We start from the raw sequence: 25,126 nt of genomic DNA, 5'->3' as shown, positions 1-25,126 counted from the left end.
AAACTATATATTATCCAAAGTACTTCAGTCCCTGGATTTTGGTGTAGTAATTTTTTTCCATTTCTCATATGTTTCATAATGTGCTTATTATTGCTTTTATCATTAGAAGTGAATTGTTAATATGCTAAAGTAAAGTGATTGGAATGAAATACATTTCTATCAGTTAATCATCATTTGGCAGCACCCAGAAGAGGACTGCTAGATACCCATCCGGGATTCTGTTCCCCAGATTTGTCTGGAAAGCCCTATTTCCTTTTGACTATGTTGAGCCCAAGGTTGAATGGCTGCAGGGAGAGTTAATTCCTGTGCACTGGGCAATGTTTCCATTTTAGTTCTTTCTTTGCTTCCCTCCACTAACTTTGTGGACTCCGGGAAGAACTGAATCTGGAGAACAAATTATGTTTTTACTAGGGTTTTTATAGTTCCACATTGGGTTAAATATATTTAACTTCAGTTATATTATTAAATATAACAAACAACAACACCCCGCAATTATGTGGTTTTGCACGCTTTAAGATTTGAGGGCATGGGGGGAGGAGCCAAGATGGCCGAATAGGAACAGCTCCGGTCTACAGCTCCCAGTGTGAGTGACACAAAAGACGGGTGATTTCTGCATTTCCAACTGAGCTTTGAAGAGAGTAGTGGTTCTTCCAGCATGCAGCTTGAGATCTGAGAACAGGCAGACTGCCTCCTCAAGTGGGTCCCTTACCCCCGAGTAGCCTAACTAGGAGGCACCCCCCAGTAGGGGCAGACTGACACCTCACATGGCAGGGTACTCCTCTGAGACAAACTTCCAGAGGAATGATCGATCAGGCAGCAGCATCTGCAGTTCACCAATATCTGCTGTTCTGCAGCCACTGCTGCTGATACCCAGGCAAACAGGGTCTGGAGTGGACCTCTAGCAAACCCCAACAGACCTGCAGCTGAGGGTCCTGTCTGTTAGAAGGAAAACTAACAAACAGAAAGGACATCCACACCAAAAACCCACCTGTACATCACCATCATCAAAGACCAAAGGTAGATAAAACCACAAAGATGGGGAAAAAACAGAGCAGAAAAACTGGAAACTCTAAAAATCGAGTGCCTTTCCTCCTCCAAAGGAACAGAGCTCCTCACCAGCAATGGAACAAAGCTGGATGGAGAATGACTTTGATGAGTTGAGAGAAGAAGGCTTCAGACGATCAAACTACTCTGAGCTACAGGAGGAAATTCGAACCAATGGCAAAGAAGTTAAAAGCTTTGAAAAAAAATTAGACGAATGGATAACTAGAATAACCAACGCAGAGAAGTCCTTAAAGGACCTGATGGAGCTGAAAACCAAGGCACGAGAGCTACGTGATGAATGCAGAAGCCTCAGTAGCTGATGCAATCAACTGGAAGAAAGGGTATCAGTGATGGAAGACGAAATGAATGAAACGAAGCGAGGAGAGAAGTTTAGAGAAAAAAGAGTAAAAAGAAATGAACAAAGCATCCAAGAAATATGGGACTATGTGAAAAGACCAAATCTACGTCTGATTGGTGTACTTGAAAGTGACGGGGAGAATGGAACCAAGTTGGAAAACACTCTGCAGGATATTATCCAGGAGAACTTCCCCAATCTAGCAAGGCAGGCCAACATTCAAATTCAGGAAATACATAGAACGCCACAAAGATACTCCTCGAGAAGAGCAACTCCAAGACACATAATTGTCAGATTCACCAAAGTTGAAATGAAGGAAAAAATGTTAAGGGCAGCCAGAGAGAAAGGTCGGGTTACCCACAAAGGGAAGCCCATCAGACTAACAGCTGATCTCTCGGCAGAAACTCTACAAGCCAGAAGAGAGTGGGGACCAATATTCAACATTCTTAAAGAAAAGAATTTTCAACCCAGAATCTCATATCCAGCCAAACTAAGCTTCATAAGTGAAGGAGAAATAAAATCCTTTACAGACAAGCAAATGCTGAGAGATTTTGTCACCACCAGGCCTGCCCTACAAGAGCTCCTGAAGGAAGCACTAAACATGGAAAGGAACAACCGGTACCAGCCACTGCAAAAACATGTCAAATTGTAAAGACCATCGAGGCTATGAAGAAACTGCATCAACTAACGAGCAAAATAACCAGCTAATATCATAATGACAGGATCACATTCACACATAACAATATTAACCTTAAATGTAAATGGGCTAAATTCTCCAATTAAAAGACACAGACTGGCAAATTGGATAAAGAGTCATGACCCATCAGTGTGCTGTATTCAGGAAACTCATCTCATGTGCAGAGACACACATAGGCTCAAAATAAAGGGATGGAGGAAAATCTACCAAGCAAATGGAAAACAAAAAAAGGCAAGGGTTGCAATCCTAGTCTCGGATAAAACAGACTTTAAACCAACAAAGATCAAAAGAGACAAAGAAGGCCATTACATAATGGTAAAGGGATCAATTCAACAAGAAGAGCTAACTATCCTAAATATATATGCACCCAATACAGGAGCACCCAGATTCATAAAGCAAGTCCTTAGTGACCTACAAAGAGACTTAGACTCCCACACAATAATAATGGGAGACTTTAACACCCCACTGTCAACATTAGACAGATCAATGAGACAGAAAGTTAACAAGGATACCCAGGAATTGAACTCAGCTGTGCACCAAGTGGACCTAATAGACATCTACAGAACTCTGCACCCCAAATCAACAGAATATACATTCTTTTCAGCACCACACCATACCTACTCCAAAATTGACCACATAGTTGGAAGTAAAGCACTCCTCAGCAAATGTAAAAGAACAGAAATTATAACAAACTGTCTCTCAGACCACAGTGCAATCAAACTAGAACTCAGGATTAAGAAACTCACTCAAAACCGCTCAACTACATGGAAACTGAACAACCTGCTCCTGAATGACTACTGGGTAAATAATGAAATGAAGGCAGAAATAAAGATGTTCTTTGAAACCAACGAGAACAAAGACACAACATACCAGAATCTCTGGGACAGCTTCAAAGCAGTGTGTAGAGGGAAATGTATAGCACTAAATGCCCACAAGAGAAAGCAGGAAAGATCTAAAATTGACACCCTAACATCACAATTAAAAGAACTAGAGAAGCAAGAGCAAACACATTCAAAAGCTAGCAGAAGGCAAGAAATAACTAAGATCAGAGCAGAATTGAAGGAAATGGAGACACAAAAACCCCTTCAAAAAATTAATGAATCCAGGAACTGGTTTTTTGAAAAGATCAACAAAATTGATAGACTGCTAGCAAGACTAATAAGAAAAGAGAGAAGAATAAAATAGACACAATAAAAAATGATAAAGGGGATATCACCACTGATCTCACAGAAATACAAACTACCATCAGAGAATACTATAAACACCTCTACGCAAATAAACTATCAAATCTAGAGGAAATGGATAAATTCCTTGACACATACATCCTCCCAAGACTAAACCAGGAAGAAGCTGAATCTCTGAATAGACCAATAACAGGCTCTGAAATTGAGGCAATAATCAATAGCTTACCAACCAAAAAAAGTCCAGGACCAGATGGATTCACAGCCGAATTCTGCCAGAGGTACAAAGAGGAGCTGGTACCATTCCTTCTGAAACTATTCCAATCAATAGAAAAAGAGGGAATCCTCCCTAACTCATTTTATGAGGCCAGCATCATCCTGATACCAAAGCCTGGCAGAGACACAACCAAAAAAGAGAATTTTAGACCAATATCCTTGATGAACATTGATGCAAAAATCCTCAATAAAATACTGGCAAACCGAATCCAGCAGCACATCAAAAAGCTTATCCACCATGATCAAGTGGGCTTCATCCCTGGGATGCAAGGCTGGTTCAACATATGCAAATCAATAAATGTAATCCAACATATAAAAAGAACCAAAGACAAAAACCACATGATTATCTCAATAGATGCAGAAAAGTCCTTTGACAAAATTCAACAACCCTTCATGCTAAAAACTCTCAATAAATTAGGTATTGATGGACGTATCTCAAAATAATAAGAGCTGTCTATGACAAATCCACAGCCAATATCATACTGAATGGGCAAAAACTGGAAGCATTCCCTTTGAAAATGGGTACAAGACAGGGATGCCCTCTCTCACCTCTCCTATTCAACATAGTGTTGGAAGTTCTGGCTAGGGCAATCAGGCAGGAGAAGGAAATAAAGGGTATTCAATTAGGAAAAGAGGAAGTCAAATTGTCCCTGTTTGCAGATGACATGATTGTATATCTAGAAAACCCCATCGTCTCAGCCCAAAATCTCCTCAAGCTGATAAGCAACTTCAGCAAAGTCTCAGGATACAAAATCAGTGTACAGAAATCACAAGCATTCTTACACACCAATAACAGACAAACAGAGAGCCAAATCATGAGTGAACTCCCATTCACAATTGCTTCAAAGAGAATAAAATACCTAGGAATCCAACTTACAAGGGATGCGAAGGACCTCTTCAAGGAGAACTACAAACCACTGCTCAATGAAATAAAAGAGGATACAAACAAATGGAAGAACATTCCATGCTCATGGGTAGGAAGAATCAATATCGTGAAAATGGCCATACTGCCCAAAGTAATTTATAGATTCAATGCCATCTGCATCAAGCTACCAATGACTTTCTTCACAGAATTGGAAAAAACTACTTTAAAATTCATATGGAATCAAAAAAGAGCCCGCATTGCCAAGTCAATCCTAAGCCAAAAGAACAAAGCTGGAGGCATCACACTACCTGACTTCAAACTATACTACAAGGCTACGGTAACCAAAACAGCCTGTTACTGGTACCAAAACAGAGATATAGACCAATGGAACAGAACAGAGCCCTCAGAAATAATGCCGCATATCTACAACTATCTGATCTTTCACAAACCTGACTAAAGCAATGGGGAAATGATTCCCTATTTAATAAATGGTGCTGGGAAAACTGGCTAGCCATATGTAGAAAGCTGAAACTGGATCCCTTCCTTACACCTTATACAAAAATTAATTCAAGATGGATTAAAGACTTAAATGTTAGACCTAAAACCATAAAAACTTTAGAAGAAAACCTAGGCAATGCCATTCAGGACATAGGTATGGGCAAGGACTTAATGTCTAAAACACCAAAAGCAATGGCAACAAAAGCCAAAATTGACAAATGGGATCTAATTAAACTAAAGAGCTTCTGCACAGCAAAAGAAACTACCATCAGAGTGAACAGGCAACCTACAAAATGGGAGAAAATTTTTGCAACCTACTCATTTGACAAAGGGCTAATATCCAGAATCTACAATGAACTCAAACAAATTTACAAGGAAAAGACAAACAACCCCATCAAAAAGTGGGCAAAGGATATGAACAGACACTTCTCAAAAGAAGACATTTATGCAGCCAAAAACACATGAAAAAATGCTCATCATCACTGGCCATCAGAGAAATGCAAATCAAAACCACAATGAGATACCATCTCACACCAGTTAGAATGGCAATCATTAAAAAGTCAGGAAACAACAGGTGCTGGAGAGGATGTGGAGAAATAGGAACAATTTTACACTGTTGGTGGGACTGTAAACTAGTTCAACCATTGTGGAAGACAGTGTGGTGATTCCTCAAGGATCTAGAACTAGAAATACCATTTGACCCAGCAATCCCATTACTGGGTATACACCCAAAGGATTATAAATCATGCTGCTATAAAGACACATGCACATGTATGTTTATAGCAGCACTATTCACAATAGCAAAGACTTGGAACCAACCTAAATGTCCAACAACAATAGACTGGATTAATAAAATATGGCACATACACCAGGGAATACTATGCAGCCATAAAAAATGATGAGTTCATATCCTTTGTAGGGACATGGATGAAACTGGAAACCATCATTCTCAGAAAAATATCTCAAGGACAAAAAACCAAACACCCCATGTTCTCACTCATAGGTGGGAATTGAACAATGAGAACACATGGACACAGGAAGGGGAACATCACACACCGGGGACTGTTGTGGGGTGGGGGGAGGGGGGAGGGATAGCTTTAGGAGATATACCTAATGCTAAATGACGAGTTAATGGGTGCAGCACACCAACATGGCACATGTATACATATGTAACAAACCTGCACAATGTGCACATGTACCCTAAAACTTAAAGTATAATAATAATAAAATTAAAAAAAAAACAATTCAACAGAAAACAAAAAAAGATTTGAGGGCACTTTAAGAAGGTTTATTTTCATTTATTTTCCTACCTTGCCTGGTAAGGGTGGTCATAAGTCATTAGTAAATGAGGAGACTGGTGAGACCTGATTTGCAGTGAGGCCACAGATCCTCTGCATTTCTGGTCTGCTGTTCCTTTCAGTGAGCCTTATTATCTACTTATGGTAAGAATATTTTATCTTTTTTTTTTTAATTTAATGGTTTGTTCAGAAGAGATATCCTCAGTGAAGTTAATGCTTTCTTTTCTTTTTTTTTTTTAACAGGCAGGAAATGTTTCGTGTGCCCTCAGCCTCTCTCGGGAGTTTCTTCTCTACAGTACGTAATGGATAAAAGATAAGCCAGCCACAGGTCTGACTTATGGGGAACTCCCTTCTGCTCCTGGCCTTTAATTCCTGCAAGAGAAATACAGCTATCTATCTTTATTATCTTTTTTTTTTTTTTTTGAGATGGCATCTCTGTCACCCAGGCTGGAGTGCAGTGGCGCGATCTCTGCTCACTGCAACCTCTGCCTCCTGGGTTCAAGTGATTCTCCTGCCTCAGCCTCCTAAGTAGCTGGGATTACAGGCGCCCACCACCACACCTGGCTAATTTTTGTATTTTTAGTAGAGACTGGGTTTCACCACGTTGGCCAGGCTGGTCTCAAACTCCTAACCTCAAGTGGTCCCCCAACCTCGGGCTCCCAATGTGCTAGGATTACAGGCATGAGCCACTGTGCCTGGCCCTATCTTTATTATCTTAATTTCATAATCCAGGTCACATTTCAAATTTTGGTGAAATCTTACATGCTGTTCAATGCATCAGGGGGAAATTTTTAAGTTAGTTGGAAAATGCTGAGAAGATATCAACCTGTTCCTTCCTTCTTCCAACCAATCAATGATATATTAGTGTTGCTTCAATGGGAAAAAGTCCAGGAGTGGGAGCCAGTTTCTTCAGAGACATTTTAAAGACCCAGATTTTGGAAGCAGACCCAAGAATGAATGAAATCAGTGTCCACTATGATGAAATCAGTGTGCACTGTGTACGCAAGAAGGAAAGTGACTCAGCAGGGTTGCTCACTTCAGCTGCTCACAGGGAGATATCAGTTTTTCCCCTTAAATCAGGTCTCACTCTGTGATGCATGCATCCTGCCCAGCCAGTAGGTCACAGAATTCAGCATCACCCCGCTTCAGGGAGTCTCTTGCTGACAATAAAATGAGTTAAACAGGAGGGAGATGCTTCCTAACTCAGGTATCTGCTTGGAAATGTTTGCCTCAAAGTTATATGTATGTATTTGCTTAACATTTTAGTGGTAGATGGCTTCCTAGGTTTTTCTTTAATACAGTATTTATTTGTTTTGTTTTGCTTTTGCTTTTAGGGGTGTGGTTTTTTTGTTTGTTTGTTGGTTTTGTTTTTTGAGACAGAGTCTCATTCTGTCACCCAGGCTGGAGTGCAATGGCATAATCTTGGCTCACTATAGCCTCTGCTTCCCAGGTTCAAGTGATTCTTGTTCCTCAGCTCCCAAGTAGCTGGGATTACAGCCATGTGCCACCATGCCCAGCTAATTTTTATATTTTTAGCAGAGATGGGGTTCTGCCATGTTGGCCAGGCTGGTCTCAAACTCCTGGCCTCAAGTGTTCCACCTGCCTCAGCCTCCCAAAATGCTGGGATTACAGGCATGAGTATTTAGTATTTAGATACTAAAATGAGATACAAAATCACTATTTTGTTTTAATATTTATAAAGTATTTCATGTAGGACTTTATAATTGCATGTATACAAAACTTTTTAATGAATCCATTTAGTAACATTATTCCCTTCTGATAATTTAGCAAACAATAGGATAAGGAAGTAGCTGTGTATCTACAAACACATGAGTAATTAGTGGTACAAACAAAATTATAATCCAACCCTTCTTTATTTCTTTGCACTTGATCTATTAAAATCTTTGCTATCCACTCAAATTGTGTGCTTTTATGGGTGGATAATAGAACATGGCAAGTTGAGATTCCCAGTTTTATTTCCGGCTTTGCAATATTTTCACTGGAGTTTGGGCTTATAATTTCCATTCTCCAAAACTTCACTTCTTCTCTTGTTAAAACAGAATGGTAATTTCTGCCCCTTCCTTTCCTCCTTTGCCAGGGTGATGGTTGTGGTTAGAAGCACACTGGGCTCCTCAGAGAAAGATGCTTTGGGAGCATTAGAACAATTCAGCACCTCCTTCTGAGATGCATTGAGAGTCATGCAAAGAGGCCAGCAGGCCACGGGTAGCTCTGCCAATGCATGGGGCATCTTGCAGCCAAAGTGGGTACAAACAGGTGGGCACAAACAAGACACAAGATTTATTGGGTTTCCCAAGGGCCCTGTGGGAATCCAGTCTAGAGCCAAAGTCTAGAGTCCCTCTGCGCCATACTTCTTTGCTCTGGGTCTAGGCCAGTTAGGAGATTTGAAAGATCTAGTGGAGCCAAGAATGAATTAGCTTCCAATTCTCTGGGGAAGAATAGGTTGGGTCCTTTTGCAATAGGCTTTGGCTTTCTGGACTTCTCTTTCATTGCACTTATCATATTTTGTTGTAAGTGATAATTTAATGTCCTTTTTCTCCATTAGACTCTAAACTCTGAGAGGTCAGCCTGTAGCACAGTATCTGGTACATAGTAGATGTTCACTGAAGATTTACTGAATGGATGGGTGAAAGAATGAATGAATGAATGAGGCTTCATCTTCCCCATATATACCATCACAGTATCCCAGAGCAGCCATCTTCATGATCCCTTGGCCTAAGAGTTTTAAGTTCCACTTTGCTTCCCAAAACCCTTTGCACCTTCAGATCTACCAGGATCAAGTCAGTCTTTTAAAAAAATACCAGGTAGTCTTCTGGGAGTGAGGGCCTTGCATCCTCCTGTGTGTTGACATGAGGAGTTATTCAGGAGATCCAGTTGCCCATCCTGTGCAGCAGTGAAGCTGGAGGAAACCTTGGTGGCACTCCCTGGGGCCAGTATTTGTTAATCCCTATTTTATATTCCCTGCTCTGATTTCTTCCAGGCCCAGATAATAAGAGGATGGCCAGGAATGTCTTGAAATATGAAAGGCTCTTGGCAGAGAGCCCCAACCACGTCGTAGCTGAGGCTGTCATCCAGAGGCCCAATATACCCCACCTGCAGACCAGAGACACCTACGAGGGGCTATGTCAGACCCTGGGTTCCCAGGTAGGATTCCTCAGGGAAAGAGAAAGGGGAAGAGGCCTGGCTAGAGTTTGAGAAGCTAGAATTGGGATAACATGAGGGGATAGAGCTGATGCATTAAAAACAATAAAGCTCACTTGGGCAGCATCAGAGTGACCACATTCTGTATCTCTTGCATTCCAATTTTTTTATGCCATAGTTCCCCTAAGTTGAGTTTTGCTCCTAGACCCTTCTTCTCTTATGCTCATCCTATTCTTTCCTTCCAGCCCACTCTCTACCAGATCCCTAGCCTCTACTGTTCCTATGAGACCAATTCCAACGCCTACCTGCTGCTCCAGCCCATCCGGAAGGAGGTCATCCACCTGGAGCCCTACATTGCTCTCTACCATGACTTCGTCAGTGACTCAGAGGCTCAGAAAATTAGAGAACTTGCAGAACCATGGGTGAGTGTCCTGAGAACCCGCCAAGAATTTCTCTTTCATCTTCACATGCCTGGAGTTCAGGAGTGTAAGAATAGGCGACCTGAACAACTAGACACCTCAAAGAGCCAAGGAGTTCAGAATGCCAACCATTCCATAAAACTAGTCCATGGTGGAAAAAAATCACAATAGTGCTTGCCTCTGGAGGGAAAGGATTAACTGGATGATGTGCAAGAGGATTCTCCGGGGTATTGAAAATGTGCTCTCAATATCTTGTTAGGGACATGGTACATGTGGCTGTATGCATTTGTCAAAACTCACCAAATGGTCCACTTGAGACCTGTGTATATCATTGTATGTAAGCTTAACCTAAAAAAAGACAAATAAAAAAGAACACTTCAAAAGTGTCAACCATTCTATGTAATTGGTAGAGGTGGGGAAAAGGGTGAAATGACAGCGGCAAGGAGTAAAATCCTAGCACAAATTTACAGAGTTAGAGTAGAAAGCTAAACTTCATTATTTTGTTAAAAAGGAAACCGAGGCCCAGAGAGGGGAAGGGACTTGTTAAGCTCATACATGTAGCTAGAGCCACAGCTAGAACTTAGAGGTACAGTAGTCCCCCTTATTTGCAATTTTACTTTCTGTGGTTTCAGTTATTCTCAGTGTAGTACAATAAGATATTTTGAGAGAGAGAGGTCATTTTCCCATAATTTTATTACAGTATATTATTATTATTATATTTTATTGTTAATCTCTGTGCCTCATTTATGAATTATAAATTATAACATATAATTATAAATTAAACTTTGTAATTCAGTTACAATCATTATTATAATTTCGTTATAAAAAGAACCAAAGGAGGCCAGAATGATCAGGGCTAGCGGGCCCAACGAAGGTGCAGGGCTTCAACTGAGTCTCCAAAGATGGGCAGAATGTGGCGAGAGAGAGAAGTGTTGAGTGAGTGTGCTTTGGGAAAGGGACAGTGACTAGGAAGCAGATATTCAACACAAGCCACTGAGGCATCTGTCTTCAGTTCCCATGGGGGAGCCACTACCATGTGAGCCCAGGGCTGATTCCTGGGAGAGCCACAAACCAGACAGGCATCAGCAGCCCCAGAGAGATGCTTCTAGGGGAAGGAAGTGTGCCAAGGTCTGTGCATGCCAAATGGACGACACAGCCATGAATGATTAAATAGACATCTCTGGGTGGGTTACTTCTCCCATTACCATGGCAACAGGGCTGTTTTAAGGAAAAATTTAGTTATAATGTAATTATGATTATAATTAAATTACAATCATGATTAAATTAAATTATAATCATGATTAGATTAAATTTTGATTAAGGCCATCCCACTGTCTTCACTTGGAGACCCAGCCTGACAGAGCAGCCTCTGTATGGGACATTGCCAGTCTCATGGAAGAGGAAAAAGACAAATGGCAAACATGAGCTGGTTCATAAAACTTCTGCATGGAAGTGCCAGATGTTACTTCCACCCATGTTTCACTGGTCAGAGCAAAGCATGTAGCCACTACTGCAGTTAACAGCAAGGTTCTAATTCTTCCACAGGGAAAGTACTGCAAGTCACCAAGCCAAGCTGGATGTCAATGGGAAGAGGACATTTAATCCTCCCCCTAGGAAGTGTGCTAAATATTAAAAAGAAAAAATGCACCTCTATAAGCATGTTGCCTCTTTAAAGATATTGTCTCAGAATTATTTCTGTCAAGCCAGACATTGTGCCCTTAACATGTGCAGTTCATCCAGGCAGCCATTAGTCATTCATCAACAGAATAGAGCCTACTGTGTGCCAGACACTGGCCTGGGTGCTGGGCTTTTACAGTGAGATGAAGTATTGGTTCTTTCCTCTTGGAAACTTAGTGCACAATGGAGAAAAACAAATATTTACACTACACTATGATACATGCTATCATAGAGGTGTGGGCAGAGAGTTGTGCTATGCACATAAAAAAGCAAGGCTTCCTCTAAAGAAAAGGCAATTGGGTGAAGAAGAGATGGGGAAGGGAGGAAGAATCAGGGAAGGCTTCACTGTGGAGGTGACATCTATCAGAGAAAGAAGGTGGCAAAGGGTATTCCAGAAAGACAAAACAGTATGTGCAAGGGCCTGATATGTGGTATGTTCAGAGACTGGGCAGAAGCTTGGTGGCTGAAGTGTGCAAGGGATGGGGGCGAGAGGTGATAGGAGATGAAGCTAGATGTGAGACACCATTAGCAGATGCTATAAATGCCATGCCGGGGAGTTTGGATTTTATCCTGTAGGCAGCAGGAGAGCTGTTGGACAGTTTTAATGGGAGAGTTGCATGATCATGTCTGATTTTTAAGGAAGACTGTAACAGCAGACATGGATTGGAGGGAGAAGAGGGGCAATCATCATTTCATCTAAAAGCCCCTCCAGGAAAGTCTAGAATCTTTGCACAGAAGCTTTTTTGAGGTAATTAAGCCCCACTGGTGAATTGGAGCAAACAGGTTCAGCTTTGCAGTGAGCCAGCAGTAGTAGCTTTTGGCCAGCAGCTGCTTTTTCCTTAGAACAGCCCTGTTGCCATGGTAACGGGAGAAGTGACCCACCCAGAGACGTTGATTTAAATGTTCATGGCCATGTCGTCCATTTAGCATGCACAGATCTTGGCACACTTCCTTCCCCTAGACGTGTCTCTCTGGGGCTGCTGATGCCTGTCTGGTCTGTGGCTCTCCCAGGAATCAGCCCTGGACTGACATGGTAGTGGCTTCCCCATGGGAACTGAAGACAGATGCCTCAGTGGCTTGTGTTGAATATCTCTGCTTCCTAGTCACTGTCCCTTTCCCAAAGCACACTCACTCATCACTTCTCTCTCTCACCACATCCTGCCCATCTTTGAAGACTCAGTTGAAGCCCTGCACCTTCGTTGGGCCCGCTAGCCCCGATCATTCTGGCCTCCTTTGGTTCTTTTTCAGAGCACTTTTTGGAGCCATATACAATTACCTATTCCTCCTCTGAACTCTAAGCTTTTTCTCACTGGTTGTTTGGTACTTAATTTTTAAATGTATTCTGCCATTTATGTGTTGTTTGACATCACTGACAGTTTCCTGGGTCAGCATCCTGTCTCCCCAGTCAGACTGTAAACTAGCAGGCATCATCTTTCTGCAAATGCCTTGCCCCATGTTCTTCCCATTGCTGCCAGAGTAAATCTTTAAAAGGTCAGGTCTGACCACTCAAGCCCTTGCTGAAACTCTTCGTTGGGTCACTTTTGCCCTTGAGTGCTTACAAGTCTCCATGGCCTGGCTGCTGCCAACCCCTTCTATCACATCTCCCCCGGCACTTGACGCTCCAGCTGCACACTCTTCTGTCTGCCTGGAACGAACTGCCCTTGTCTTCTCACCTGTATGATTCCAGTGTGTCTTGTGGACATCCTGGAAAGACTCCCTGTCCCTCATAAGAATGGGCTATGTGCTCCTCTCTCTATTGCCATGGCATTCTATACTTGCCTATTATGGCCCCATTAGATGTCTTAGGGGCAGGGACATTGTCTGGATTAACATATTGTTTTTCCAGTGCCTAGCACAGTGCTTAGCACAGAGAACAACCAATAAATCTTTGTTCCAAAAAACGAGTGACTGGTAGGTAGACAATTAATGATTGTTACAGGAAATAAATATAAGGTGGCTCCTTAATCTGGGATGGGGGAGATTCCTTAGGTTTTTTTTTTTGTTTGTTTGTTTGTTTTTAAACCATTGATTTTGCCCTAAAAGAACAGAAGGGAGCATCTCTCTTCTATGAGTTTCTCCTCTACAAATGGCTCAGGACAGGACACCAGGGACAATGGATGGAGGCAACATCAATCCCCTTCTGATTTCCTGCTTCCTAAGATTGTAGAGCCACATGATGAGAGGAACTCGCAAGCACATGTTGTTCATATGCTGCATTTTATTTTATTTTTTATTTTTTTGTCCCAAACTTTTATTATTATTATTATTATTATTATTATTATTATTATTATTATTATACTTTAAGTTTTAGGGTACATGTGCACATTGTGCAGGTTAGTTACATACGTATACATGTGCCATGCTGGTGCGCTGCACCCACTAACTCGTCATCTAGCATTAGGTATATCTCCCAGTGCTATCCCTCCCACCTCCCCCGACCCCACAACAGTCCCCAGAGTGTGATGTTCCCCTTCCTGTGTCCATGTGATCTCATTGTTCAATTCCCACCTATGAGTGAGAATATGTGGTGTTTGGTTTCTTGTTCTTGTGATAGCTTACTGAGAATGATGATTTCCAATTTCATCCATGTCCCTACAAAGGATATGAACTCATCATTTTTTATGGCTGCATAGTATTCCATGGTGTATATGTGCCACATTTTCTTAATCCAGTCTATCATTGTTGGACATTTAGGTTGGTTCCAAGTCTTTGCTATTGTGAATAATGCCACAATAAACATACGTGTGCATGTGTCTTTATAGCAGCATGATTTGTAGTCCTTTGGGTATATACCCAGTAATGGGATGGCTGGGTCAAATGGTATTTCTAGTTCTAGATCCCTGAGGAATTGCCACACTGACTTCCACAATGGTTGAACTAGTTTACAGTCCCACCAACAGTGTAAAAGTGTTCCTATTTCTCCACATCCTCTCCAGCACCTGTAGTTTCCTGACTTTTTAATGATTGCCATTCTAACTGGTGTGAGATGGTATCTCATTGTGGTTTTGATTTGCATTTCTCTGATGGCCAGTGATGGTGAGCATTTTTTCATGTGTTTTTTGGCTGCATAAATGTCTTCTTTTGAGAAGTGTCTGTTCATGTCCTTCGCCCACTTTTTGATGGGGTTGTTTTTTTCTTGTAAATTTGTTTGAGTTCATTGTAGATTCTGGATATTAGCCCTTTGTCAGATGAGTAGGTTGCGAAAATTTTCTCCCACTTTGTAGGTTGCCTGTTCACTCTGATGGTAGTTTCTTTTGCTGTGCAGAATTTAGATGGGGAAACAGGCCCAAGGAAAGGAAGAGGCTTTTCCAAGACTGTCTATCTGGTTTAGCAGGAGGGACAATGACATTATGGAAGCTTCAGAGAAGGGAAAGAGCTTCTGTCTGTGTAGCTCATTGCCCCAGGCACTGCTCTGCCTGCCTGTGAAGCACCAGAGCTGGGTCTGAGCCCTGTGAGTACCTTTAAGGGCAGTGCCCTGTTTCATTCATTTGTTTATTTAACCAGTACTAAGCACCTACTCCACCACCAGGTGTTGAATGGACCCTGGGGATACAGCACTGAAAAAAGGCCAAGTCCTTGCCCTCATGAGCTGACATTCTGATGACAGAGGCAGAAGTAGACATGTTTACCCTCATATAAATAAATAATATTTCTCTTTCTGTCCCTGGATTTTGCAATTAGGAGACACTTTATTTAAAAATAATTTAGGCCCAGTATGGTGGCTCATTCCTGTAATCCCAGCACTTTGGGAGGCCGAGGTGGGAGGATCCCTTGAGACCAGAAGTTCAAGACCAGCCTGGGCAACAAAACAAGACCCCGTATCTACAAAAACATTTTTTTTTTAATTAGCCAGGTTTGGTGGCATGTGCCTATGGTCCCAGCTATTTGGGAGGCTGAGGTGGGAGGATTGCTTGAGTCTAGGAGTTGGAGGCTGTAGTGAGCTATGATCGTACTAGTGCACTCCAGCCTGGGCAACAGAGCAAGACCCTGTCTCTAAAGATAATAATAATAATAATTTAAATGCTATACCTAGACATTCAGAACAAAAGAGAGGCATTTAGTTAAACTAGTGTTATCAAAACTGTTGTTGTCTTTTCATAATCAAGGCAGTTGCAGCTATGAAAATCTCACAAGTATCCTCAACATCTGTAACTATTATATATCAATTTTTTAAAAAAGTAGTTGTAGCAAAAACAGACTCTGATTCTTTGTAAGGAAAGGCTTTCATTAGAATATTCAAAAGGAGCAGGCTGCCTCTGAGTGTAGAGAGTTTCCTGTTGCTGGAGGTGTTCATTTAATTCGACAAACACTTACGAAGTGCTTACCATAGGTCAGGCCCTGTGCCTGACCCTGGGAAACAAAGACGAATGAGAAATAGCCCCTGTTCTTACCTAACTCACAGTCTTGCAGATACAAAAGGGATTCAAATAACAGTTAAATTCAACTCAGCAAACTTTTATTGAGTGCTTACTGTCGACTAGACACAGTGTTAAAGGTTATTTTCAACTCTACGATCTTTGGTCACTTATGATCTTTTATTTTCAGGATTGATAGCTGTCACTAAATTAGTCCCACATGCAAAATGTCCTCTAATTAAGGAGGAACTGGCATCTGTTATGTTGATGCTTAAGAGAGAAATATGTCTGTGGAAGTGACAAAACTTTCCTTTTGCTTCATAACCACTTGGACTTTGTCTTACATTCTTCCCACCAGCTACAGAGGTCAGTGGTGGCATCAGGGGAGAAGCAGTTACAAGTGGAGTACCGCATCAGCAAAAGGTAAGAAGGGCCCTTCCTTGGTCATACCTGCTGCCCACCCTCGGGCCGTAGCATAGCTGACTGCCAGTCAGCAACAGCCATTCAGGGACCGCCAGAGGTGGAGAATCCCTAGTTCACGTTTATAGCTGTACATTCTTTTTAAGAGGGTGAAGTTTCCACTCCCCTTTCCCAGGTTGTTAGATCATCTGAGGGTTTAACTAGAAGGCCATTCGAGAGAGACTTGGAAGAGCTCCCTGCCGTAAACCAAAAAATATGTCTATAGTTGTTCTCCTAAACAGGATTGCTTTTCCAGAAGATACAGTCCTGTCCACATTTGTAATTTAACTTTACAAGATTCCATTCCCACCTCCTGACTCATATTGAAAGCATGACTTGCCAACAATGAGACCAGAAGGACAAATAGACTCTCTGGCCCTGATGGCTTCTGTAGAGGAGCAGATTCAGCTGTGAGAGCCCACCTTTATCCCACCCCTCCAGCCCTGCCCACCCCCCACTGCAGCCCTTTACTTACATCCACCAAAGACATGTGAGACAGTGACGTCAGCATCCTTGGGGAGAGGCCAGACCTCAGGATGGCGATCAGTTTGTGCTGTCTGGGAAGGGAGGTGAGTGATGAAAGCTGTGATTCAGAATCATTTGGCTTAACTTACTTGGTCTGGTACATTAAGGGCCTTTCATATTAGTAGTTATTCTCTAACCTATGGAACGTCCCTATGACCTCAGCCTCATTGCTTTTTCTAACCTTTCTGATATTCTAGTGTCAGAGAGAAAATTCAGCCTTGGGTTAATTGCTTCCAGGGGAGCAGGTGGTATTTTCTTCCCTTTTCCGAACAAGAAACTACTTTCTTTCTCCACTTGCATCACTCTTCAACTCTTTGACTTTTGGTTCTGTCCTCACAACTTCGCTGGAGCTGGTCTCCCAAAGGTCACCAGGGAACTTCTAATTGCCAAATCATTTTCCTGCTCACACACCTTCACTGAGTACCCATTATCCATAAAGTCCAGATTCCATATCACAGTGTTTTCAGTTTTCTACGTCATGCCCTGAGCCTGCTTCTCCAGCTGTATCTCCCGTTACTTCTTCCTATCTCCTTATTCATAATTTATTGCCACACCTCCATGTCTGTGCTTATGCTGTTTCTTCAGGCTGGAATACTCCATCTTTTCCATCTATTGAAATTTTATGCACTCTTCAAAATTTGGCTTAAATGTCACTATCTTACCTGAGTGCCCCACTGGAATGAACTTCTCCTTCCTCTGTGCTTCCCAGCACTTTAAAGTCTGTTTCTCAATTTTTCACTGTACCTTACTTTGTTCTTAGTTATATTTGTGTTTGTCCTTTCCCCCATAATCCATGAGCTCTTAGAAGGCAATAGCTCTGTCTTGGGGATCTCTGTAACCTAAGAGCATGTGGCATAGCACTCTGCTTGCACTCTATTTGAAAGAATGAACACACTAATCCATCAAAAGCAAAGAGCAAAGAAATGGTCTTCCATATCATGCCAAGGCTGTTCCCTCAGAGCCTTATCGTCTCCCCAGGAGACCCACTGGCTTTAGGGAGCACTTCCTCACTTCCCAGGGACGTAAATTCTGATTCCAAAGTTGCCACTTTGTCAGAACCTCAACAAGACATTCAGGAAAAGAGACTGAACTCTGCTGTTTGGCCTTTGCCCTATCCTGGCTTGTCTTGCAGTAGAGCAGAGATTTTCCTGTGTTTAAAAGTAACACTAATGTATAGTTCACAAAGTGTCTTCATAAGCATTGCCTCTCACAATCTTTATAAGTCTGTGAAGTAGATATTATTATCATCCCAATTTTATAGACAACACACTGACCCTTAGAGAGGTTAATGGTTAAATACTTGACTTAGGATCACAGAGGATCAGGGACTCGTCACATTTCTCTAAATCACAAGCTTTTCCCACTGTACCCGGGTCCCTCTATTCAGATGTCTCTACACCATAGCAGCTTTGAAGGCAGGGGTTTTGTCTTATTCCTCTTTGTATCTCAATGCTGTGAGATTGTTGAGGTAGAGAACAAAGTGGACTGGGCAGACTTAACATGAGGAATGCATAGGTAATTAGGCATTTATGTCTGTCTTCCCTCCCTCTCTTTCCTCCTTCCTTCCATCCTTCCTTCTGGCAATTAACATAATTCATTTGTTTATTCATTCATTCAGATACGTCATTTAGTCATTTCGGGCAACAGATCATTGATGCTTCAATCTGTGGTGTGTTTTAGTGCCTGGCTGAAGGACACTGTTGACCCAAAACTGGTGACCCTCAACCACCGCATTGCTGCCCTCACAGGCCTTGATGTCCGGCCTCCCTATGCAGAGTATCTGCAGGTGGTGAACTATGGCATCGGAGGACACTATGAGCCTCACTTTGACCATGCTACGGTAATGGTGGAGTCAATGACCAATCCCCTGGGGTAGGGAGCCAGGGCATTATTTATTTCTCTGAGGCAGAGCTCTTGTAGGCTCTCAGGGAATACTAAGTGAAATCTTAGAACAAAGGTTCTTTTTCCAGAAATATCTGAAAGCCTTAGTTTCAAGCATATTGTTGCTGACTCATTTTCTTGTCTGCCACCATCTCCCTTCTAAAATTTGCTGGTGAGGGAAGAATGTGGCTTGTCATGGAATCATCTGACTGCTCCACTCAGGGACTTCCTAGTGAGGATTGTCCTTCCTCCAGTAACTCTTCTAGCCTCATGATCTCAACTGGCCATCTTTGCTGACAATAGCAAATAATTTTTTTAAAATTTTAGATTCACGGGGTACATGTGCTTGTTTTTTATTTACGTATTTATTTATGTATTTATTTTTTTCTTTATAGGCAGGATCTTGCTCTGTTGCCCAGGCTGCAGTGCAGTGGCACCATCATAGCTCACTGCAGCCTTGAACTCCTGGGCTAAGTGATCCCCCCATCTCAGCCTCCCAAGTAGCTCTAGGACTACACCTGGCTAATTTAAAAAAATTTTTTTTGTAGAGACAAGGTCCTGCTATGTTGCCCAGGCTTGTCTTGAGCTCCTGGGCTCAAGCGATCCTCCCACCTCAGTCTCCCAAAGTGCTGACATTACAGGAGTGAGCCACTGCACCCAGCCATACTTGTTATATGGGTATTGCATGTGTAATGGTGGGGACCACACTTCTAGTGTACCCATCACCCAACTATTGAATGTTTTACCTGACATGTAATTTTTCAACTCTCACTCCCCTTTCACCCTCCCCCATTTTGGAGTTTCCAGTGTTTGTTACCTCCATCTTTATGTCCATGTGTACCCATTGTTTAGCCCCCACTTATAAGTGAGGACATGCAATATCTTATCTTCTGCTTTTGAGTTAGTTCACTTAGGATAATGGCCTCCAGCTCCATCCATGTTGCTGCAGAGGAAATTATTTCATTCTTTTTATGGCTGGATAGTATTCCGTTATGTATATATACCTTATTTTCTTTATCAAATCAACCATCGATGGACATTTAGGTTGGTTCCATGACTTTGCTGTTGTGAATAGTGCTGCAATAAATATCTGGGTGCAGGTGTTTTTTCTGTAATATAATACTTTCTTGTCCTTTGGGTAGATACCCAGTAGTTATTGAGGATTAAAATGACCTCCCCAAAATTGATCTATAAATTGAACCCCAGCTTTATAAAAATTCCAGGAGGTTTATTTTTGTAGAAATTAGCAAGCTGATCCTAAAATGTATATGGAAATGCAAAAAACCTAGAGCAGCCAAAACAATTTTGAAAAAGAAGAACAAATTGGAGGACATACACTATCTGATCTCAAAACTTAATATAGAGCTACAGGAATCAAGGCAGTGTGGTACCAGTGTAAGGAGAGACACATATGTCAATGGAACAGAACAGAGTCCAGAAACAAACCAACACATTTATGATCAATTGGTTTTGACAAAGGTGCCAAGGAAATTCAATGAAGAAAATACAATCTTTTCAATAGACAGTATTGGAACAATTTAATATCTCTCTGCAAAATAATAATGACTTTGCACCCTTACCTTACACCATATATAAAAATTAACACAAAATGGATCATAGATGTAAATGTAAAACTATAAAACTTCTAGAAGAAAACATAAGAGAAAATTTTTGTGACCACAGGTTAGGCAAAGATTTCTTAGATATGACACCAAAGTATGATCCATAAAAGAAGAAAACAACTGATAAATTGGACCTTATCAAATTAAAATTCTTTGCTTTTCAAAAAACATCATTAGAAAAGGAAAAGACAAGCCACCAACTAGGAGAAAATATTTGCAAATCATATATTTGGTAAAGAACTTGTATCCAAAATATCTATAGAACTTTTATAACTCAGTAATAAGATAATTCAATTTTTTTTAATGGACAGAAAGTTATTTGAGTAGGCACCTCTCCAAAAAGGATAAATGAATGGCTAAGAAACATATGGAAAGATGCTCAACATCATTAGGGAAATGCAAATTAAAACCACAATGAGATAGCACTGCACTCTCTTATGATGGCTACAATAAAATAAGATTATACCAAGTGGTGGTGAGGATGTGGAGGAACTGAAGCTCTCATACACTGCTAGTGGGAATGCAAAATTATACAGACACTTTGGAAAAAAGTTTGACGGTTTCTTAAAAAGTTTAAGATTCACCTACTTATGATCCAGCCATTTCACACCTATGTATATTACCCAAAAGAAAAAGAAAATATGTGTCTACAAACATTTGTACAGAAAAGTTTATAGTAGCTTTATTTGTAATAACCAAGAATTGGGGCCGGGCACGGTGGCTCACGCCTGTAATCCCAGCACTTTGGGAGGCCAAGGCGGGCAGATCACGAAGTCAGGAGATCGAGACCATCCTGGCTAACACAGTGAAACCCCGTCTCTACTAAAAATACAAAAAAAAAAAAAATTTAGCTGGGCATGGTGGCAGGCGCCTGTAGTCCCAGCTACTTGGGAGGCTGAGGCAGGAGAATGGCATGAACCTGGGAGGCAGAGGTTGCAGTGAGCTGAGATCGTGCCACTGCACTCCAGCCTGGGCAACAGAGTGAGACTCCATCTCAAAAAAAAAAAAAAAAAAACAAGAATTGGAAACAGCCCAGATGTCTGTCAACAGGTGAACGGATAAACAAATTTTGATATATCTGCACAATGGAATGCTATAGAGAGAAAGCAGATAAGTGGGTTGCCTGAGGTTGGAGGTGGGAGCAGGGATTGACTCCTAACTGGCATGAAGGAGCTTTTCAGCAGATGGAAGTGTTCTGTGTTCTAAACTTCAATTGTGGGAATGATTGGACGACTGTTAAAATTTACTAAAACTCATTGAACAGTAGGCTTACAAGGGGTGAATTTTATGGAATATAAATCATATCTCAAACTGTTCCATGACAAAAAAAAAAGAGTGTGTCTCTTCAGCAAGTAATTGGAACTCTGGCCTTATGATTTGGTATTCCTACAGAATAATTGTCTGTAATATTTTATATATTAATTTCTATATTTCACAGAGAACTCAAAGGTGCAATTAACCCCTCATATAGTACTTTCACTGCTGACAAGTAGTTCTGTTTGGTAGTAGACAATTCTTTTATATAAGTATCTAATAAATTAGTAAAAAAAAAATTGTATTGAGTACCTGCCAGCAAAGATGGGCACATACTCCAGTAGGTGTATATCAGAACTATATCCCATCTTTGATGCCCCCATTTTACTTCTATTTGTATTAATAGTGGAATCCTGCCTGTCCCTCTGGTGCCATCTGCATAAAATAATATGTTCTGTTTTTTTTTTCTCAGTCACCAAGCAGCCCCCTCTACAGAATGAAGTCAGGAAACCGAGTTGCAACATTTATGATCTATGTGAGTATTGCTCTGGGCTTCTTACTTCATGACTGACTGTAGCTCTACTTTATTTTATTGTTTTCAAAGCAATTTCACGTATTGATTTTATCTGGTACTCAGCGCAAAAATCTCCAGGAATTTTGCGAATTTCAGACAGCATTTTTGATAGGCACTGTAGGAGATGTAAAGAAATACAAGACAAGGTTTCTACCCTCAAAGAGGCTGACAGTGTGTAAATCTAAATATGACCTTGGTATGGGCAGTGGATTAGGATGGGAAGTGGAGCTCCACTGAAGGCCAAGAGATAGAGGGACTTGAACAACACAGGAGGAGGATCTGAGAATCTGTGTCCTTGAGGTCTCATGGACTAATCAGTGTTGAAAAACAACCCATAGATGAGGTTGTGGGGCTGTGGGGAGGGAGATGGATGAGGAATGAGGCAGCAGATTTACAAGAGGGAAGAACAGAGACACTGAGAGAAATTCAGCAAGTGCTGCCTCTGATGTTTAGTGAAAATTCTCTGCCTTATCTCTCTATAAAATCTTCAGTAAAATCTCCATGACTCCCCTTTCAAAATAAACCAATAAATTGTACTTCTCTCCTAATTCCTGGCCTGATCAGGATTCGGCCCCAGTCTGTATCATCTCACCTGTCCCCTTCCCTTCAGATCATGTGGGTTTACTTTCGTCTCTATGGACAAGCTTCCAATCACCTGTCACTGGAAGAGAATATTAGAATTAATCACTTATTAGAAGAGATACCTTACTGTTAACTGAAGGGACAAACATATATAAGGGCTCTATATAACAACCAAAGATGAAGTCCTTGTTTCAGCCTCATTAGAATAGCAGACATCCCTCACCCCAGCTTTTCCTCTTCTATTAGGACTGTCTCTGGTCTCCACAGGACAGCCAAGAAAGGGCAGTCAGAGGCCAGCATTCTGTGTAGTCTTTAATGCCAGCAATTCCAGTGTGTTTCTCTATGTGGCTCAGTTCTGTACTTCCTATGGAACTGGAAGGCTTCCACTTACAATGGTGTCTGGCCTCATTCTGATCATTCTGAGGTCAGCTATCAGGCAGGGGACACATCTTGGAGCTGCAGTTGGTTGCATCTCTGGTTGATCACTCCAGCTGTTATGGGAGGTCACAGACAGCGAAAGAATGAACTGCTGCCAAAAAACAGGGCATCTAGGGCACAATATATCTCCGTTCTTTATCCCCTCAATATCTCCTATGGCTGGTTCCCTGGTTACAGGGCCCCAGTTACTATAGCGAAAGTAGCGTGGGTATAAGAGCCCAGTAATTTTAAATGGCAAATGCATGTGTGTGTGTGTGTGTGTATGTGCGCGCATGCACTCTCATGCACTTTCACATGCGTGTGCATGCATGTGCATTTGGGTTTTAAGTATTTGAGACAGAGTGGAATGGAATACACTTTGGATTTGGAGTCAGTTGACCTAATCCTGATTTTGCCACTTACTATGTGGCCTCAGCACAGATTACATCTATTATTTGAGCTCACTTTTTGCCCTGTGCTTCCTCACAGTGTTGTTGTGAGGGTCTGATGAGATAATGTAAGGAGGGATGTCACTCTGGAAGGTTCCATACTGTATGTTTCTGTCATTGTATCCCACAGAGCAATTAAAGGAAAGGGTCTCATAAAGGGGAATCAGTATCATGGGACCAGGGAAGTGCTAGATTATGCCCAAGTCTTTCATCTTCAGGTTGGGATTTCTCGAGACAATTTCAAGACAAACATTTCTCAAGACAAATGTTAAGGTTTGTGGGAAACCTAAGACTGATTTTATAGGGAGAAAATAATCTTTAAGAAGTACAGAGGATTGAGTTGAAGTCCAGTTGGTGATTTTCTGCTCAGATTGTACATAAGATCAGTCCCAAGCTGGGTGCGGTGGTGTGCACCTGTAGTCCCCGCTACTTGGCAGGTTCAAGCAAGAAGATCGCTTGAGCCCAGCAGTTCGAGTCCAGCCTGGGTAACATAGTGAGACCCTGTCTCTATTAAAAAAAAAAAAAGATCAGCCCCAGTACAAAATAGTAGAAGGTATACAGACGGAAGATTTCTCTCCCTTTCCCACTGTTCTTACAGCCCATGCCGTGCTCATGAGCTTCATTGCATGCAGAATCCGATTTTCTTTTTAATGTGTTGGCTATGTCATTCCTTTCCACCATATTGTAAAACCACAGGTAAAAGAATGCAGGAAAGTCCAGGTTGCCCCTTACTGACAAGGGCTAGAATAGAATAATCTAATTTGTTACCTGAACACAAGGAGCCAATTGTTGTTCTCATCGGCTTTCCCAGTGTGCTACAGGGAGAGCCAAGGAATGCTAATAGTCACCACTGCCATTTCCAGGTTCCAAATCACCATGTCAGTTCACTTGCATCTACCAAGGGCCAGCGTCCTACCTCCTATACCTCTTGCTCTGTAACACAAGTAAATGTGCCAGGATCTGACTGCCATAAGATTACAGAGCATGAACCTTCTGGTAGATAATGCTAGGCAGCGTGAGGTAAAACTGGCACTCTTGTGTGATGCAACTGCTGAAAAAATAACTTAGCAAAATGTATAAGAAGTATGAAACATATGCATGTCCTTTTGACCCCATAATACTAGTGCCAAGACTCTTTCCTATGAAAACAATCCAAAATGCAAAATGATTTTTTTTCATTAAGTTGTTCAGTGCAGTGTTGTTTATAATAGTAAACATTTGGATATGACCTAAATTTCCAAATGTGTAGCATGATGGTTATGAGCAGGGACTTTGTAGTCACATGGCACCAGCTCAGCTCAAATCCTGACTCCATCATGGAAGAGTCATGTGACCTTTTATAAAGTGCTTAAGCTCTCTGAGACTTGGTTTCTTTATCTATAAAATGTGAAGAGTTAAAAATAATAACGATTGTAACTCCTAGGATTGTTCTGAGGAATAAATGAGATAATATATTTGCAAGGACATAGTGTAACTTTTAGCATATAGTCAGTGCCCAATAAATGTCAACTATCACTATGTAAACTATAACTTTTTTCT

At 41.4% G+C, this 25,126-nt stretch overlaps 1 protein-coding gene across 4 annotated transcripts in view; it reads left to right on the top strand.

Moving 5' to 3' along the window:
• The window catches only part of P4HA3 (prolyl 4-hydroxylase subunit alpha 3), a 52,020-nt gene that overhangs the window by 16,078 nt on the left and 10,816 nt on the right, over window positions 1–25,126 (top strand). For all 4 annotated transcript variants that reach the window (XM_063608667.1, XM_063608666.1, XM_003814677.5 and 1 more), the window contains exons 5-10: window positions 6,458–6,509; window positions 9,213–9,376; window positions 9,619–9,795; window positions 16,183–16,247; window positions 18,489–18,648; window positions 22,038–22,100. In XM_063608667.1, the coding sequence (XP_063464737.1) occupies window positions 6,458–6,509; window positions 9,213–9,376; window positions 9,619–9,795; window positions 16,183–16,247; window positions 18,489–18,648; window positions 22,038–22,100 (681 nt within the window). The remainder of the gene's footprint in view (window positions 1–6,457; window positions 6,510–9,212; window positions 9,377–9,618; window positions 9,796–16,182; window positions 16,248–18,488; window positions 18,649–22,037; window positions 22,101–25,126) is intronic.

The sequence above is a fragment of the Pan paniscus genome, chromosome 9 (assembly GCF_029289425.2).
Source record: "Pan paniscus chromosome 9, NHGRI_mPanPan1-v2.0_pri, whole genome shotgun sequence".
Classification (NCBI taxonomy): Eukaryota; Metazoa; Chordata; class Mammalia; order Primates; family Hominidae; genus Pan; species Pan paniscus.
The sequence above is the reverse complement of the archived record's forward strand: the minus strand, read 5'-3'. Positions and strand labels throughout refer to the sequence as shown.